Raw genomic sequence first — 17,758 nt, forward strand, 5'->3', positions numbered from 1 at the left:
CATTTAAAAGAATGCGTTAGTCTTTTGTTAGTAATGGCGATAATAGCAAAGAGCTAATGGTTTTCAGTGTTCATGTAGCCCAGGCCCTATTTTGTAGATAAATAAATCGGGGCACAGAGAAGTTTCAGCGGCCTGCTCAATGGCTTAATACTAACTAGCCAGGAGTAGAGCCCACGTCTCCTGAGTCCCAGTCCAGTGCTTCATGTCCATTCTCCAATGCCGTGTCTCTTCTTGTCATTTTAGGACTATGTCTCATGTCTATCTCTGAACCACTCATGTAGTTGAAACACTTGCTTTGTCTTGTCTGCCCCACATGCTCTGGCATGTCACTGTTCATGTTCATTCCCATTGCAGTTATGTTAGTAGAGCCAACAGTTTGTGATTTACTCATAATCCGTTTTTAAATTTTTAATAGAAAGCTGGGGCCTTGGAAGGTGTGCCAATATCTGGGGTAAGTTTCACTGCCTAACATCTTCCTCCTGCCTCCCCACCCTCACCCCTTCCTTCTTAAGGCTTTCCTGTTATATCTTAATCTATCTGCCCCTTCCTAAACTGTGGGAATGAAGTAAGAGGAGCAAAATCAACTTATTCTTGTTCTCATGTGGGTCGGAATCTTTTGAATAAATTAATTTTTACCGTCCCTTCCCATACCTATTGTCTCATAGGGGTATTAACACATGAGAAAATGGCCAACTGAAGGCAATGCAAAAGCATAAATCAGTTCATTCCTTGATAAATAAAAAAGGAAAGATAAATTCTATGGCTCTTATAAAAAGGAAATTACTGATATTGTCTTAGTGTCCTTTATTGTCATTTACACTTTCAGTGTTTGGGGGACCAGTCTGCTGCATTGGTGGGACAAATGTGTTTCCGAGATGGCCAAGCCAAAAATACGTGAGTAAGAAACAGACCTGGGAACCAATGGTGTTTTGTTTTTCCGTTTGGTGCTTTGAATGAGGAAAAGCTTTTGATGTTTACCCAAGCTGAAAACTAATAGCTTAAGAATTCCAATAGGAATATGTAAATTTTTGCCATTTGTTGTTTGTTTAATCCTCACCCGAGGATATTTTTCCATCGATTTTCAGAGAGAATGGAAGAGAGGGAAAGACAGAGAAATATCGATGTGAGAGAAACACATCGATTGGACCCTTCAGTCCACAGGTCGACACTCTATCCACTGAGGGCCATTTGTTTTTCTTTACCTCCTTCAAATAAAATATACTACGCCTTATGTAAACACATTGGTGAGGCTTGTGAAGACCTTAATTTATAATATTTAATTTCTTTTCCAATCCAGAAACTAAATTTTGGTTTACAGTGTTCATGCCTCTTTTGGAGAGGTTGGCAGGGAGGTCTGAGCAGAGGCGAGGAAGAGCCATGTTTTAAACTACAATTTTCAACATTGTTCCTGCCCTAGACTTTCTCACTATAACCAGAAAGTCACATTTTTGTGGAACTTTCGATGCTATTCTCCTGGCACTGCGTTCTCTCCATTATCTGGAGTTTCCCCTTTGACAAGAGGCAGAAGGAACAATAGAAGTCGAGATTTGGTGCATTTTTCTCCTAATCTCATCTCCTTACTACTCACACACATAGAGTCCAGCAAGCCTCATATCTAAGAGTAATAAGATTACTCCCACTTTAGGATGAGGAAACAGATGTTCCGAGAGGTTAAGCTAGTTAGTGACAGAAGCGATCGTTGCAACCAGATGCATCTGATTTGACTTTGCCAGGCTCTTAACTCTCTACACTTTATTGTCCCCGGTGTCATAAAGATTTCCATAGGTCTGGCCAGAGACTATCTAGTTAATTGTTCTTTTCTTGAGAATTTCCTAAATCTCGCGGCAATGTTTAACTTCAGTGATTAAGTCCGTCTTTTGTGACTACTGGAATGTTTAACATTTTAGATGACATGTTCTTGTTGTCTAGCGTGTCAGCAGTCCTCATGCAAGAGTGTGAGAGGTTTTTTTTGGGGGGAGGGGAAATAATGAAAATTCTTTGCAGGTCATGATATCCTGGGGTTGCCATGAACAAGAGAGCTTGATCAGCGTGGGTCTGGAAACATATTTTTTGAATTCTGGGTTTCAGGCAGCTGAATCAGGAGTCAAGAAAAATGATAGAAACCTGGGCTCTTCTCCCCACCCCACCCCACACACACACCCCTTCTTTCCTCTGTGACAGGGAACACCAGTGCTAGTAAATCAGATGCTATCTCCCTTTGTCAAGTACTTAACATAGTACCCAATAAAATTGCTTGATTTTCGTCTTCCTAATCCCCTCCCCCTTAAACATTATCAGCCAAGCCCTGAAAATGATTTTTAACTAAGGGCGGACTAGTTGAGTACCTCTGCAGCCACTGCAGTTTGGAGAAGGGAAATAGCAAATTAGAATATCTTTGGGCACATATTTCTCTTCCTGGGGGGGAAGAACACAAAATATACAGTTAATCATATTATAAATGAGAACTTCAGTGCATAAGAAACTTTGAAGTATGGCTGTTGTGTTCCAAAGGGAGGGGAGAAAACTCACAAAAGATTATGTTATCAATAAGATGTTTTTATTTTTTATTTGTTTTTGATGGGACCATCTTTTTAAAAATCTTTATTGTTCAAAGTATTACACATGTCCCCATTTTCCCCCCGTTGACCCTTTCTAGCCCCACCCCAGGCTTTCACTCTATTGTCTGTGTCCATGGTTATGCATATAAGCATACAGGTTCTTTAGTTTATCTCTTCCCACCCCACGCCCCCTGCCTTCCCTCTAAGATTCCAGTCTGTTCCATCTTCTACATCTCTGGATCTATCAATAAGATGTTTTGAGGAATGGGTGATATTGGCAGGTGCATGGAACACTGAACAAAATACAAAATGGGGAAATGGAAGACTTTATTTGGAGACTACAGAGAACATGCAGGTTGGGAAGTGGTAGAAAATAAGGCCAGGATCATGTTGTGAGGCCCTACATTCCAGACTGAGGAGTTTTTTTTGTTTTTTCTTCCCTATTTTTAAACAAGAGAACACATCCATTTTACTTATTTACTTTTCAGTAAGTTGAAATCCTTGAGGGGGACAGCATCACACGGATTCTGTGTCCAGTGGCCTTAGCAGGAAGGTTGCTTCAGAATTTGGCATGAACCATGCCTCTGTTTCCATGAGCACAAATTACCTTTCCCCTGATGACTCTGGTTTGGTTCACTTTGCCACCAGTAGTCACTGTGTTGCTCTTTGCTTAGTACACATAAGCACTTCTCTTGCCCAGATAGAATTCTGTTTCATCTCAAGTATAAACACCATCCATTTTAAGAAGATCCATGTGCTCCCTCTGGTTCCAGAGACTCCGTTATAGCCAGAAAAAAATGGCCTTGGACCACAGCCTTCCACACATATTTGTCCTTATAGAAGTCCTATTCCCAGCAGCCTCCACTGGCTCCAAGATGGTGGAAAGAGCCTGAGGACATTTTTCTTGATAGGCAATGGGGCATTTACTTTTTAAATAAATACATTTTTATTGATTTCAAAGAGGAAGGGAAAGGGAGAGATAGAAACATCAATGATGAGAGAGAATTACTGATGGTCTGTCTCCTGCATGCCCCACACGGAATCAAGCCCGCAACCCAAGCATGTGCCCTGACCGGGAATCGAACCCTGACCTCCTGGTTCATAGGTCGATGCTCAACCACTGAGCCATGCTGGTCAGGCAGCAATGGGGCTTTTTTGAAGGTTTGTGATGACTGAAGGTGATGAGAGATGACTAGAGCTGTTTGTTTAATAATATGGCAGTCCTAGGTCAAAGTGAGGAGACACTAGAGCAGCGGTTCTCAACCTGTGGGTCGCGAGCCCTTTGGGGGTCGAACGACCCTTTCACAGGGGTCGCCTAAGACCATCGGAAAACACATATATAATTACATATTGTTTTTGTGATTGATCACTATGCTTTAATTATGTTCAATTTGTAACAATGAAATTGGGGGTCACCACAACATGAGGAACTGTATTAAAGGGTCTCGGCATTAGGAAGGTTGAGAACCACTGCACTAGAGGCAAAGAGGCCATGGAGAAGGCCAGTATAGTATACTCATAAGAAGGGCAAGGACTAAGAAGGTTGGGGACAGAGCAGAGAGTGGCAGGTGAATGTGCATGGCACCCCAGAGGGACAAAATACAGGAAGTAAGTATGGAATTTAGTCACCTGCGCCCAGTAGTTGGGCTTAGCCAAAGTAAGGAATGGGTCCAAGTAGAGGAATTTCTGTTTGGGAAATGTTTGTGATACTGGTAGGCTATATATTGTACATATTTGGAAATGTGGAATGAGTTTAGTATAGAAGTAGAGATTTTGAATTTCCTCGGTTTAGAAGTGATTTTTTTGAAACAATAGGAAGAGATGAAATTACCAAGAAAAAAATACACAGGTAGAGGGCATACTTAGAAGTAAGGCAAAGAGAGAGTATTCAGGAAAAAAAATACAATGTAGTTATTCATTTATGTGGAAATCCAGGGTAGAGATATTTAAGAGGGAGGCTTGGTCAATAGTGTAAAAAAACTAGAAAAAGATCATGGAGGTTGAGAATGAGAACAGACCATTGTACATAGAAATTAGGTCTTCAGTGGGACCTCCAAGAATGAAGCTTTAGTAGAGTGCTCAAGATGGAAGCCAGGTTGCAAATGGTCAAATATGTGTTGTGGGCAGGTAAAAAAATAGACAACAAGACAGAATGTGCTTTGCAAAAGTCCAACCATCCAGGAATGGTGAGTGAAGTAGGCAGTTTGTTAGGTTAACAAGATCATACTAAGTTTGAAGAATTTTGTTGGTGTTTTTATTTTTAAAAATATGTATTTTATTGATTTCAGAGAGGAAGGGAGAGGGAGAGAGCTAGAAACATCAATGATGAGAGAGAATCATCAATTGGCTGCCTTCTGCATGCCTCACACTGGGGATCAAGCCTGAAACCTGGGCATGTGCCCTGACCAGGAATTGAACCATGACCTCCTGGTTCATAGGTCCACACTCAACCACTGAGTCACGCTGGCCAGGCCTCTTTGTGTTTTTAGTCACTGCAAGACCAGAGGATGTTTCTTTGGAGTCTGAGCAGAGAACAGATGGAGGTTGTAAAATAAACAGGAGATAAGTGATTGATGAGCAGAACAACCTCCTAAGAAGTTGGAGAGATTGGGACTGGGAATTTAGTTAATCTTTCTGAAACAGCAGGGAAGCTGTGACAGCTCAGAATTCAGTGGAAAGCCCATCTCTGTTTCTGGGTGGAGGACCAGATTATGAGTGATGCTAATTTTTCTTTATTTGTATTTTTAAGGTTTTTTTTAATGAACATGAATTATTTGACCATGAATTTTGCTTTAAGAAAAAGAACCTAAGATAGATACCCCCTCTCCCCAGAGGCACTAAGGGTAATAAATGAGGCCTTTTACCTCCTTCACAGCTTCGGCCAGGGCCACTCCCCGTCCCACAGTGCACCATCTTTGGCACACTTCTCCATGAAGGATAGCAAGCAACCTTTACCTTCACAGCAGTTAGGAAGGGCAGGCATCTTTTTGTGATGTTTGAACACAGGACAATCTTGAGGAAGACCACATAAATACTGAAAGCACCATATCTGTTGGATGACTCGGAAGAAAGAATAATAAAATTTAAGAGGAAAATAATTGCCCGTGTACTGCTTTGAAAGCTGTGGCCTCAATGTAGCAAGGGAGTCTCTTCATACATTGCTAATGCTCATTAATTACTTAGTAAGTGTACTAACTTAAGGATTCACTTTTACTAAGTGCTTCGAGCCTTCGCATCAATTTTGTACTTTTGAAACTTGTACACCAGCGTTCATAGGAACAATGTTTATATGAGTGCTAAATTGATGTAGATTTCTCCTTTAAAAGTGTGAAACATCATAAATTTCCATTTTTATGAATATTTATTAAAATGTAGAACTTCGGATATATAGCCTTTTCAGTGTTGTAGAAGAAAAAGGTATAAGTGATTTAGGTGTTTAACTTGTAGATGTATTACTACTGTACTTAATGTTATTTGATTGGTGTCTTTAAAACGTAGATATTCATTAATCCCATGCTCCCTGAAAGTGTCAGCTGTGCATCAAGCAGGCTGAGAATATGTTGCGTGTCCCAAGAAAATGTATATACACTTAACAACTGATAGCTCAATTGATGTTTCTTTCTTTTCAGATTTAACCCATTGGGATTAATAATTATTCAAAGTGTGGCCCTAGCCGGTTTCACTTAGTGGGTAGAGTGTCAGCCTGTGGACTGAGGGGTCCCAGGTTCAATTTTGGTCAAGGGCACATGCCCAGTTTGTGGGCTCAGTCCCCAGTGTGGGGCATGCAGGAGGCAGCCAATCAGTGATTTTCTCTCATCATTGATGTTTCTATCTCTCCCTCTCCGTTTCTGAAATCAATGAAAATATATTGAAAAATAAACAAAAAATTAATTAACCAATAACAAAAAAATAATATTCAATGTGCATATACATTTTTGGGGGCACCCTGTATTTGGGTGAGAAGAGATAGAATGTCTTGGGCTAATTCATATGTGTGTGTGTGTGTGTGTGTGTGTGTGTATATATATTTACATATTTATATGTATTTACATATTTATATATATATATATATACACACACACACACACACACACACACACACACACACACATATTTACTTCAGAGAGTAAGGGAGAGAGAGAGACAGAAACATCAAGATATACAAAAGGCTAATATGCTTTGTGTCCATCCGGGTAATGACGTCAGATAGCAACACCTGTCTTCCTCTCCCTAGCAACTAGCCTCCTTGCAGTTTCTTCAGCCCAGGAACATGACTTGCTTTATAGCCAGGTGGAAATATTTACACTTTAACCAAATGTCTGTGAGCATTTTCCCCTGCCTCATCTCATTTGATCCTTACAGAAGTCCCGGAGAAGGTAGATAGGAAACTCGGTGGAATCCTATTTTCTTTTCATTAGCCAGAAAACGGAGATTTAGAAAGCTTAGAAACTTGACCCAACTGAAAAGAAGTAAGAAATAGTGGACCTTGAAAATGACTTCAGGTTTTCTCACTGCACAGAATATAGTCAAACACTGCTACAGTTAAATATTTTACCCTTTGTTCTCCCTGCATGATCTACAATAATAATCTGCTTCGTGTTGATATTTACTACTGTGTTGCTGACAATTACCTGAAAGAGAAGTTGGGGTGCTTCGCTGGGCTGGAAAAGGTTTTGCTAAATCAGAAAGCAGGTCTAATTAAGCAAGTTTATTCTATATCTATAAAAGGCTAAGTTGACTCGTGCATGCACGATACATATAAAGCTCTTGCTGGCACCAATCACACGCCTGTGTTTTGATCTGTCATTGTTGATTGTGAATTTGGTTGACACTTCTATTATAGAGAAAGGGCAAATAGTGATATTAAAATATTTCTTCTAATCAATTTCCTTTCAATGTGCATGAATTTGTACACCAGGCCACTAGTCAATGATAAAAGAGAATCATGGATCGGCTACCTCCTGCACACCCCCTACTGGGTATAGAGCCCACAACCCAGGCATGTGCTTCAACCGGGAATTGAACTATGACCTCCTAGTTCATAAATTGATGATCAACCACTGAGCCATGCCGGCCGGTTTGGGCTAATTCTTATTCAGAACAATGGTGCCTGGAAAAATGTTGATGGGGACAAAATTGCCCTCGGTTTCTGTTTGCAGCGGGTGGGGTCTGTTGACATCGTGCTGACTGGATAATCTACTGCTGAGATCCCTCTGTGACAGAGCAGAGCAGCCGGGCCCGTGGGGAGGGAATCCTGAGCCCAAGCAGGACAGTTTGTGGAAAGCCAAGGGTGACAATCACAGCCAACTCAGTTGAAAACTGTTGCCCTTTGCCCCTTACTGGTATCAGTTTATGCTGCTTATCTGCCTGGCACAAGTCAAAACTACTCACGTCCACATGCCAGACATGTTGCATAGTCCAAAGCTTATGCTGATAAAAGCTGCCACAGAATAAATTCAGTTCTTCCATGGCAGCCCTGTTGCATCTTGGCCCTGACTCTCCCGGCGGCTGTTAGAATGCAGTCTTTCGGAGGGAACGGGAAAGCTAGGCCTGAGTAGCCTTTCCCTGTATGCCACTCCTGTCCCCACAGTCCAGCTACACTTTTCCGTACTCTGCACTTGGACTTCTCTTTGTGCCAGAAGAGAGCGGTGTTTCTGTTTGTGACTGTTCTAATGATGGAACTAAGCTGGCCTGCCCCATTGATGAATAGCCCTTAATCACAATGCTTCAGTCCACATGGATGAGTAGCAATGTCACTGTGACTGAAAGTAGAATTAGTTGTAATTCAGTGATATTTTATAAACAGCCTTGGGCTATGACTGACTAAGTACCGGATGCCATTCCTGCCTTTTTCCATTAAGATTACACTAGGCACATTTTCTTCTAGACTGATCTTTAAAACATGTTTCCAAAAGGAGTATGTGATATTTGTTAGCTGTTGGAACTCTTCTAAAACTTTATTTTTTAATGTATTTTTATTGATTTCAGAGAAGAAGGGAGAGAGAGATAGAAACATCAATGATGAGAAAGAATCATTGATCAGCTCTCTCCTGCACGCCCCACAATGGGGATCGAGCCCCCAACCCGGGCATGTGCCCTGGAATCGAACCGTGACTTCCTGATTCATATGTCAATCAATGCTCATCCATTGAGCCATGCCAGCTGGGCCTAAAACTTTAATATAATGACTTTTATTGTACTAAGTATCAATTTGAGTAATTTGTATTGTTAGTATTTCACTGCTTACTTTTAATAAAATTGTCATACTGTTTATTCTTCCCCCAATTATAGGTATGGAACAGGCTGCTTCTTACTATGTAATACAGGCCGTAAGGTGGGTGTTTTTTGTCTTTTTTTTTTCAAATTAAAAGATTGAGCATAATTTGCCATTAAGTTACTTTTAAGCTTCAGCTTTTACTTAATCTTTATCAGGGTTTAATTAAGAACTCAATGATGAATATCACTAAATTTGAATGTTTCGAATAAGAACCATTCTAAGTTATTTGAATTTCATATTTTTTTATTGTGTTGGGGGGATATGTACATTGGGACCTTGGTAGATTCTTAATGCAAACCTAATTTGGAACAAGAGATAAACTTTTTGTACTGTTTAAGTGTATTGCTCCTAATACTGGAATTTTGACTAAGATTGGTTTATTTTTAAATTGTTATGTTTATTGAATTATTTTGTACCTAGGTTATTTTAGCTTTACAAAATAAGCTATCTTTTCATTTTCCTGACTACTGAAGTCTTTTTCTCTTTCTTATAGTGTGTATTTTCTGAACATGGCCTTCTGACCACAGTGGCTTACAAACTCGGTAGAGATAAACCCGTATATTATGCACTGGAAGTAAGTATTTTTCAGTCAATATGGATACTATGACACACAATCAAAACTAAGAAAATTGCAGTGTTTTCTAATGCCTTTTCTGGTAATTCTTAATATATAGGACTGAAAAACTCTGTTTTCTTCTTGACATTTGGTTGAGTGGAAGGAACCTGGGACAGAACTGGGGGTCAGGACTCTCAGGAGACCTTAAGTATATTGGTTCCTCAGTTCTTTTGCCAATTAATTGTGGGACCTTAACCACATTACTATTATTTAGCTGCTTCACAATGTAAGATTTTTCTATTTCTAAAATATAATGAGGCATTGATTTGCTCTAATATTTCTTTCAGCTTGAGTATTCTAATATATTTTGGGGGGGGGAGAGAGAGAGAGAGAGACATCAATGATGAGAAAGAATCATTGATTGGCTGCTTCCTAAACACCCCACACTGGAGATTGAGCCTGCAACCTGGGCATGTGCCCTGACCAGGAATCGAACCAGGACCTCCTGGTTCATAGGTCGATGCTCAACCACTGAGTTATGCTGGCTGAGCAAAAATTCTTTTTTTATGACTACAGTGCCCCAGTGTGTCAAAGAGAAATACTGGGCACAAAAGGCAGAGCAGCTTTTCTTCATGTGTCTCTCCATAAAAATACTTTGTGTCACATTTTGATGTGGGAAATGAAGTGAGAAGATTTATGCCATATTTCACTGAAAGCGTTTGTTTCAAAACATGTTTGTAGATTCTAGTAGGAATGTCAGCCTAAGTCTGTAGGGCTTTATGGTAGGTTTGTATTAAACACCTTAGAAACATTTACTTCAGAAGTCAAAGATGCAGTACCCTTTGTAAAATCAGATACATTTCTGCCTGGCCAGTGTGGCGCAGTGGTTGAGCATTGACCTATGAACCAGGAGGTTGCATGTGCCCGGGTTGCATGCTCTATCTCCAGTGGGGGGCGTGCAGGAGGCAGCCGATCAGTGATCCTCTCTCATCATTAATATTTCTCCCTCCCTTTCTGAAATCAATAAAAAATATATTTTTTAAAAATCAGATACATTTTTCTTTTTTTTAAATCATCACCCAATGATATTTTTTCCATTGCTTTCTAGAGAGAGTGGGAGGGAGAGGGAGAGGGAAGAGGTGGGGATAGAGAGAGAAACATTGATGTGATGTGAGAGAGACAAATTGACTAGTTGCCTCCTGCACGTGCCCCACCTGGGGCTAGGGAACTTGCAACCAAGGTAAGTACCCTTGACCGGGAACTGAACCCGAGACCCTTCAGTCCACAGGCTGACGGTCTAACCAGCCAGGGCAATGCAATTCTTAAAAATACTTCTTTACAATTAATTTTAAATGTTCCCTTTTATTACACAAATATATTGTATGATCTGAAAAGTTATTGAGTCTTGTTTCCTGGAGTATCTATCTATATATATAAAAGCCTAAGCGACCAGACGGTAGCTATGATGCACACTGACCACCAGGGGGCAGACACTCAACACAGGAGCTGCCGAGCTGTGGTGACTTGGCAGCTGTGGTTCTTGGGTGACGCACCCGGAACCAGAGAGGAGGGAGCTCGATTCCTGGGTGCGTCACCCAAGAACTGCCCTCTCACACTCCGCGACCCCTCGGGGGATGTCGGAGAGCTGGTTTCGGCCAAGGGACCCCACCGGTGCACGTGCACTGGGCCTCTAGTCTAATAATTTGCTCAAAAGTATTAGATTTGCTTTTAGTTAAAACATTTTTTTAGTTGTTAAACCTAGAGCATGTGGGGTTTTACTTTATTTCAGTTATTTCTTGCCCTCCCCCTATATAAGCCCTGTAACCTCTGCCCCAACCCCTTTTCTGTGGATAATAGGAACATTTGTGAAACACTTGATCTGTGTATTCAAGATATCCTAATACTTCTCAGAAGGTAAACTCTTACAAGCCCTCTCTCCTTTTGTTTCCACTATGGAAAACTCAGTGGATAGAGCATTGGCCTGTTGACTGAAGGGTCCCAGGTTCGATTCCGGTCAGGGGCGCATACCTTGTTTGCAGGCTCCTCCTTGGCCCAGGTCCTGGTTGTGCGGGAGGCAACCAATCGATGTGTTTCTCTCACATCGATGTTTCTCTCTATCTTTCCTTCTCCCGCTCTCTTTAAAAATCAATGGAAAAATATCCTCGGGTGAGGATTTAAAAAAAAAACTTCCTCATGTCACATGATTTCTAAATTCTTTTTAGTTCTGGGCTGCCTTCATTGCATGCATTCCATTTTGCCACTGTCTTCCAGAACAGAATAGAATATTCCATATGCAACCTGATGTGTATTCGAGAGAGTGATTTGGGCATCTCTGACCATAAACACTACTTTGGCTGCTCTAGCCTGAGAGTTCATTAATTTGATCTGATAACCTCATCATATCCTTGGCTCCAGGAGCACATGCTAAAATATCTAGTGCTTTTCCAAATGAGTCATTGTCAAGACAAGTCCTGCTCCATTCTGTACTTGCACAGATCTTTTGTTCCTCTAAATTCTGGTCTGCGTTTTCCTTTTAAATTTCATGATAGTGATTTCAGCCTATGCCAACACAGACTCTATTCTGTTACTCTTCCAGTTTTAGCTCATCTGGAGGCTTAATAAGCATATGCTCTCTGATTTTGTTTCAATTCATGTAACTTTGTTTAGATTCATAAAATTTTAAAGCAGAGAGGGATAATAGATTAGGTGACAATAGGCTTTGCTACATCCTCCTCTCTCTTGTTTTACACACACAAGGAATCTGAGAATAGACAAGTGAAATTGGAGTCACTTGGCCAAGGTAACTTTTGACAGCCACTAAGTAGCTGATCCAGGAGGCAAATATCCAGGTTATTGGGCTTCAAGGTCTAGATGGATAAGCCACCCCACTGTGCCTTCTCCTTCCTTGTAAATCTGGATATTCAGGACTCCAGTCTCCCAAGTCCAGTATTTTTGTTTGTTCGTTTGTTTTTTATTTACTGAGAGCAAAAGAGGAAGAGAGAGATATGAGAGAGAGAGAGACATCGATTTGTTGTTCCACTTTTTTATGTATTCATTGGTTGCTTCTTGTATGTGCCCTAACCGTCCATTGAACCCACAACCTTAGCATGTAAATGTTCAAACAATTTTTTTAAAATTAAATCAGCCCTAACCGGTTTGGCTCAGTGGATGGAGCGTCGGCCTGCGGACTGAGGAGTCCCAGGTTCGATTCCAGTCGGGGGCATGTGCCTTGGTTGCGGGCACATCTCCAGTGGGGGGTGTGCAGGAGGCAGCTGATCGATGTTTCTCTCTCATCAATGTTTCTGGCTCTCTATCCCTCTCCCTTCCTCTCTGTGGAGAATCAATGAAATATATTTTGGAGAAAAAAAAAAAGAATTAAATCAAGCATGCCGTAACCGGTTTGGCTCAGTGGATGGAGCGTCGGCCTGCGGACTCAAGGGTCCTGGGTTTGATTCCGGTCAAGGACATGTACCTTGGTTGCGGGCACATCCCAAGTAGGGAGTGTGCAGGAGGCAGCTGAAAGATGTTTCTCTCTCATCAATGTTTCTAATTCTCTATCCCTCTTCCTTCCTCTCTGTAAAAAAAAAAGTCAATAAAATGTAAAAAAAATTAAATCAAACAAACAAAACAAAAAGGCAGGGATTAAAGCTAGATTGTTAAAACTTTTTCTAACAAATAAGTTCCTGCTTATTGCACTTGGTCATACTGCTTCCTTTTTTTTGTAAGTGCTCACAAAGCATATATTCAATACTCATTTTTTTAATTTGACAGATTATTGTTAGGCTTGGCAATTTTAGGTATTAAAACTTTACTTTCGTCCTGGCCGGTTTGGCTCAGTGAATAGAGCATCGGCCAGCAGACTGAACAGTCCCAGGTTCAATTTCAGTCAAGGGCGCAATGCCTGGGTTGTGGGCTTGTTCCCCAGTAGGAGATGTGCAGGAGGCAGCTGATCAATGATTCTATCTCATCATTGATGTTTCTATATCTCTCTCCCTCGCCCTTCCTCTCTGAAATCAATAAAAATATATATTTTTTAAAAGGATATTTTAAAAAATATTTTCCCTTTATTGAATAAGATATTACAAATGTGCCCTTATCCCCCCCCCAACATCCCCTCATCCCCCCAATCCTGCCCTCACCCTCACCCCCTGTTGTCCACATCCGTCACTTATGCTTATATGCATGCATACAAGTCCTTTGGTTGATATTTCCCCCTCACCCCCACCCTCCCCTGCCTTCCCTCTGAGTTTTGAGCATCTGATCGATGCTTCTCTGTCTCTACATCTGTTTTTATTCATCGGTTTATGTTGTTCATTATAATCCACAAATGAGTGAGAGCATGTGATATTTATCTTTCTCTGACTGACTTATTTCACTTAGCATAATGCTCTCCAGCTCCATCCATGCTGTTGCAAATGGTAGGAGTTCCTTCCTTTTTACAGCTGCATAGTATTCCATTGTGTAGATGTGCCAAAGTTTTTTAATCCATTCATCTGCTGATGGGTACTTAGGCTGATTCCAAATCTTAGCTATTGTAAATTGTGCAGCTATGAACATAGGGATGCATATATCCTTTCAGATTTCTGGTTTCTTGGGATATAGTCCTAGAAGTGGGATCACTGGGTCAAATGGAAAAAAGGATAGATAATTACTATTATTAAAAAATAAAAATTTAAAAAACCTTTACTTTCTATCCCTTTTAAAAACTGAAACTAGCTATCCATCTTAGTTTTCAGTCTTCTTTTATTTCCCTGTGATTTGGAAGCTACAAAATGCATTTCTAATATTTTGTTTTGTTTTGTTTTTCTTTTGTAGTACCTTGAAATTTTAAGGTATTACTTAATTACACATTTTCCTAAGTGTTTTTAGTTGTTTAGTATTTTTAACCTCCTGGCCATTTGAGGACCCCACCACCTCCACCAGCAATCATGTTGTTGTGCTTAGTTTTCATTTCCCCTTTTTCTTGAACATGCAATAATTGGTCCTATTTTCTTTTCAGTTGATAGTAAATCGTATTTATGAGTCTGGGTTGGTAAACCTGTTTCTTTTGCCCTCTAAACAGAGAGAAACATCCATTTGAGAGAAACACATCAATTGGTTGCCTCCTGCAGGAGCCCTGACCAGGGCCCCAGGCCAGGAAGGAACCTGTAACCAAGGTACATGCCCTTGACTGGAATCGAACCCGGGACCCTTTGGTCTGCAGGCTGATGCTCTATCCACTGAGCCAAACTGGCTAGGGCCAGTATGTACTTTTTGATCTGGCTTAGTCTTTGTCAGACTGGAGTGAATTCTATTCCAGCTGTTAGGTTTTGTTGACTGATGTCTTAGTAGATTTCTTGTATTTTGGAATTTTCACTTCCTGTTTCTTCTATGAAGCAGTAGCCTTAGGCAACAAGTGGACAGTTGCTTCTTTGCAGGCGTTCCTACACTGGTAGGAGAGCGCCACCTAGCCCCTGGCTTCAAGCACTGAAGCTGATTCTATTCCTTGTCTTTTATACCAAGCATTTTGGGTCCCTTTTCTCCAGAGGAACCAATTTTCAGCCACCACTCCTGCTCCCAGACATACAGAGAAATGAATCAGAACCCATCATGCTGTGGCTTCAAGTCGTGCATTTCTGTTTCTGTCCACATCTATTCTATATATGAGTCAGCGTGTGTTATTTCAGTTTTCTCTTGTTACATTTTGCCTGTGATCCTCTGTGTTTACACATCCTCCTGGCGTGTGATTCATCTGGGCCTGACATGGTTCCCATTTTCACTCTCCGTGGAAAGGAATTGGGTCACATGACCCTTCACTTGCTCTAAGACTTTAAACGCGTATTTAACTGCTTAAATTTGTCACGCTGTTTCTAGTTGGAAATTTTTTCTTAGTGGTGGAAAAGACAGAAGTGAAATAGGACGGTTGAGTGTTTCTGCTTTCCTTGTGCTGTCTATTAATAGCGTGTTATCTTCCAGAAGTTGTGTTTTCCTCCTTCCTTGTTCATCTGTTTCTAAATATTACTTCACAAAACAATCCTTTTGGGGGCTTTAATATGATTATGAACTAAAGCTTATTTAGGATCTGTGCCTTCTGTGTGCTGTATTCTGTCACTAGGATATAAATACCCTGAAGCCAGGCTACTTGTCTTTTTCATCACGCCACCTCAGCCAGCTGACATGTAGTAGACACTCAATAAATATTGTTTACATTACCAAATCCTATGTTATGCCATTTTTGTCTGTTTAAATATGAACTTCAAAGGGGGTTTCCTGTATCCCCCACCTTGGTTTATTTAAATGTCCTTTCTCCCATCTCTTCTTTTGTACAATTTATGATTATAGTGTTAAGATTTTAGAGTTTTTATCCCTCTTGAGCCAGCTATCCTATTTTAGGTATAAGCCTGTGCATTAGTTAACGATGGCTGTATAACGATATCACCACAAATGTCAGTGGCTTAAACCGTGCCCATGTACTTATTATCTCACAGTTCCCATGGGTCATCTGGTAGTGTCATACACAGAGAATATGCACAGTAAAACTTTTTATAGTACACAGAGAATATGCACAGTAAAACTTTTTATAGTGATAGCATATACTTCTCTTGGATTCCTTTTTTTTTTCCATAGGGTTCTGTAGCTATAGCCGGTGCTGTCATTCGCTGGCTAAGAGACAATCTTGGAATTATAAACAGCTCAGACGAAATTGGTGAGTATGTTCTAACAAAGGGTTAGAAACTGAATAACGAAAATGTTAAATATTTTACCTTTGCAATCTGTTAGTATTTGCGCTTTTACCCTATGTGTGATATTAACATATATGGATCCCTATTATTAGTTTCATTTATACATAACAGACTAGTTTGTGAAGATTTGTAAAACAATGAATTAACATATTTAGTGTTGGTTATTATTAAACTGGCAAAGTAGGGCATAAAATTTAATCAAGTGTAAAATCGAACACCAAAGATTTGCCAGAACCTTCAGGGGAAGTAGTCCAGTTAAGTTTATCTGATGAGAAAGAGCTTTAACTTTTGGATTAGAGTGAGAATTAGAACTCTAGTAACTATAATTAACTCCATTAATTAAGTATTAATGTGGCTATTTTTGATTTATGGGTAATTATTATTTTTAAAAAATATTTTATTGATTTCAAAGAGGAAGGGAGAGAGAGATAGAATGATGAGAGAGAATCATTGACCAGCTGCCTCCTACATGCCCCCTACTGGGGATCAAGCCTGCAACCCCAGCATGTGCCCTTGACCGGAACCTTTCAGTCTGCAGGACAGCACTATATCCACTGAGCAAAACCGGCTAGGGCTATGGATAATTGTTTTGAACTCACCTACCCACGCTTTCATCTAACTTGTTTAATTTTGCCCAAAGGTGAGATAATCAGAAACACATATTTGATTATGGATGCATTGGAGGCCACTTCCTCATTTTTCAGTCAACAACCTTAAAAATAGTGGAAATGAGCTGAAGTACCTTAACAAAACGCATCCAGTTCTTTTATTTTGGGGGGCTAGGTTACATTTTAGTTGTGGTATTCAATGTGGGGCAATTTATTTTGGTTCCTTCTAGCATACTGCTATAATTAGGAACATTTTATGGTACTAATGAATATTTATGGTACTAATGACTAGGAAACAAAAAGTCCTGTCCTCCTAATTTTTTAATGGATGTGTTTATTGACTAAAGTAAATAGAATATAGTAGAGTGACTTTTATTTTTCTTTTCTTTAATGTTAGAAAAACTTGCTAAAGAAGTAGGTACTTCTTATGGCTGCTATTTCGTCCCAGCGTTTTCAGGGTTATATGCACCTTACTGGGAGCCCAGTGCAAGAGGGTAAGAATTTAAAATAAGGTATGCTTTTGTGGGTTTAATATTAGTCAAGAGTTTCCTACCTATTTTCAAATTATTTTGAATCATCTGACAATAAGCCCCCACCATGTTGATAAGCGTATTAGTGTTATTACCTTTTTTTATTATTGACTTCAGAGAGGGAAAGGGAGAGAGAGACAGAAACATCAGTGATGAGAGAGAATCGATGATCAGCTGCCTCCTGCACACCCCACACTGAGGATCAAGCCTGTAACGCAGGCATGTGCCCTTGACCAGAATCGAACCTGGGACCCTTTAGTCTGCAGGCTGTAGCTCTATTCACTGAGCCAAACCAGTGAGGGCTTATTATTTTTTATCTTCAAGGCATCTGCAAGTTCTGTATCCAAGGGATATCATCTCGATAAATGTTGATTTGGTTTTATATTTTTGTCACCTATTTATATGGATCATGAACTTTTTCATATGTGGGTGCAGGATTTTGGACCACATTGACTTTCTAAGCTACTTAATATTTATGTCCAGTGTTGGTTTTAATTTATATATTAA

At 40.2% G+C, this 17,758-nt stretch overlaps 1 protein-coding gene and 1 pseudogene across 8 annotated transcripts in view; one reads left to right on the forward strand and one right to left on the reverse strand.

The window, feature by feature from the left end:
- GK (glycerol kinase) overlaps positions 1-17,758 on the forward strand; it is a 71,557-nt gene that overhangs the window by 43,899 nt on the left and 9,900 nt on the right. For all 8 annotated transcript variants that reach the window (XR_002828458.1, XR_002828459.1, XM_023751346.1 and 5 more), the window contains 6 exons: positions 416-451; positions 827-894; positions 8,850-8,892; positions 9,329-9,409; positions 15,998-16,076; positions 17,119-17,215. Coding sequence is in view for 6 of the 8 variants with exons in the window: in XM_023751346.1 (XP_023607114.1) it covers positions 416-451; positions 827-894; positions 8,850-8,892; positions 9,329-9,409; positions 15,998-16,076; positions 17,119-17,215 (404 nt within the window). In the remaining 2 variants the exon portion in view is untranslated. The remainder of the gene's footprint in view (positions 1-415; positions 452-826; positions 895-8,849; positions 8,893-9,328; positions 9,410-15,997; positions 16,077-17,118; positions 17,216-17,758) is intronic.
- On the reverse strand, positions 3,043-3,384 carry LOC106696580 (annotated as a pseudogene).

This window comes from Myotis lucifugus, unplaced genomic scaffold (genome assembly GCF_000147115.1).
Source record: "Myotis lucifugus unplaced genomic scaffold, Myoluc2.0 scaffold_20, whole genome shotgun sequence".
Taxonomy (NCBI): Eukaryota; Metazoa; Chordata; class Mammalia; order Chiroptera; family Vespertilionidae; genus Myotis; species Myotis lucifugus.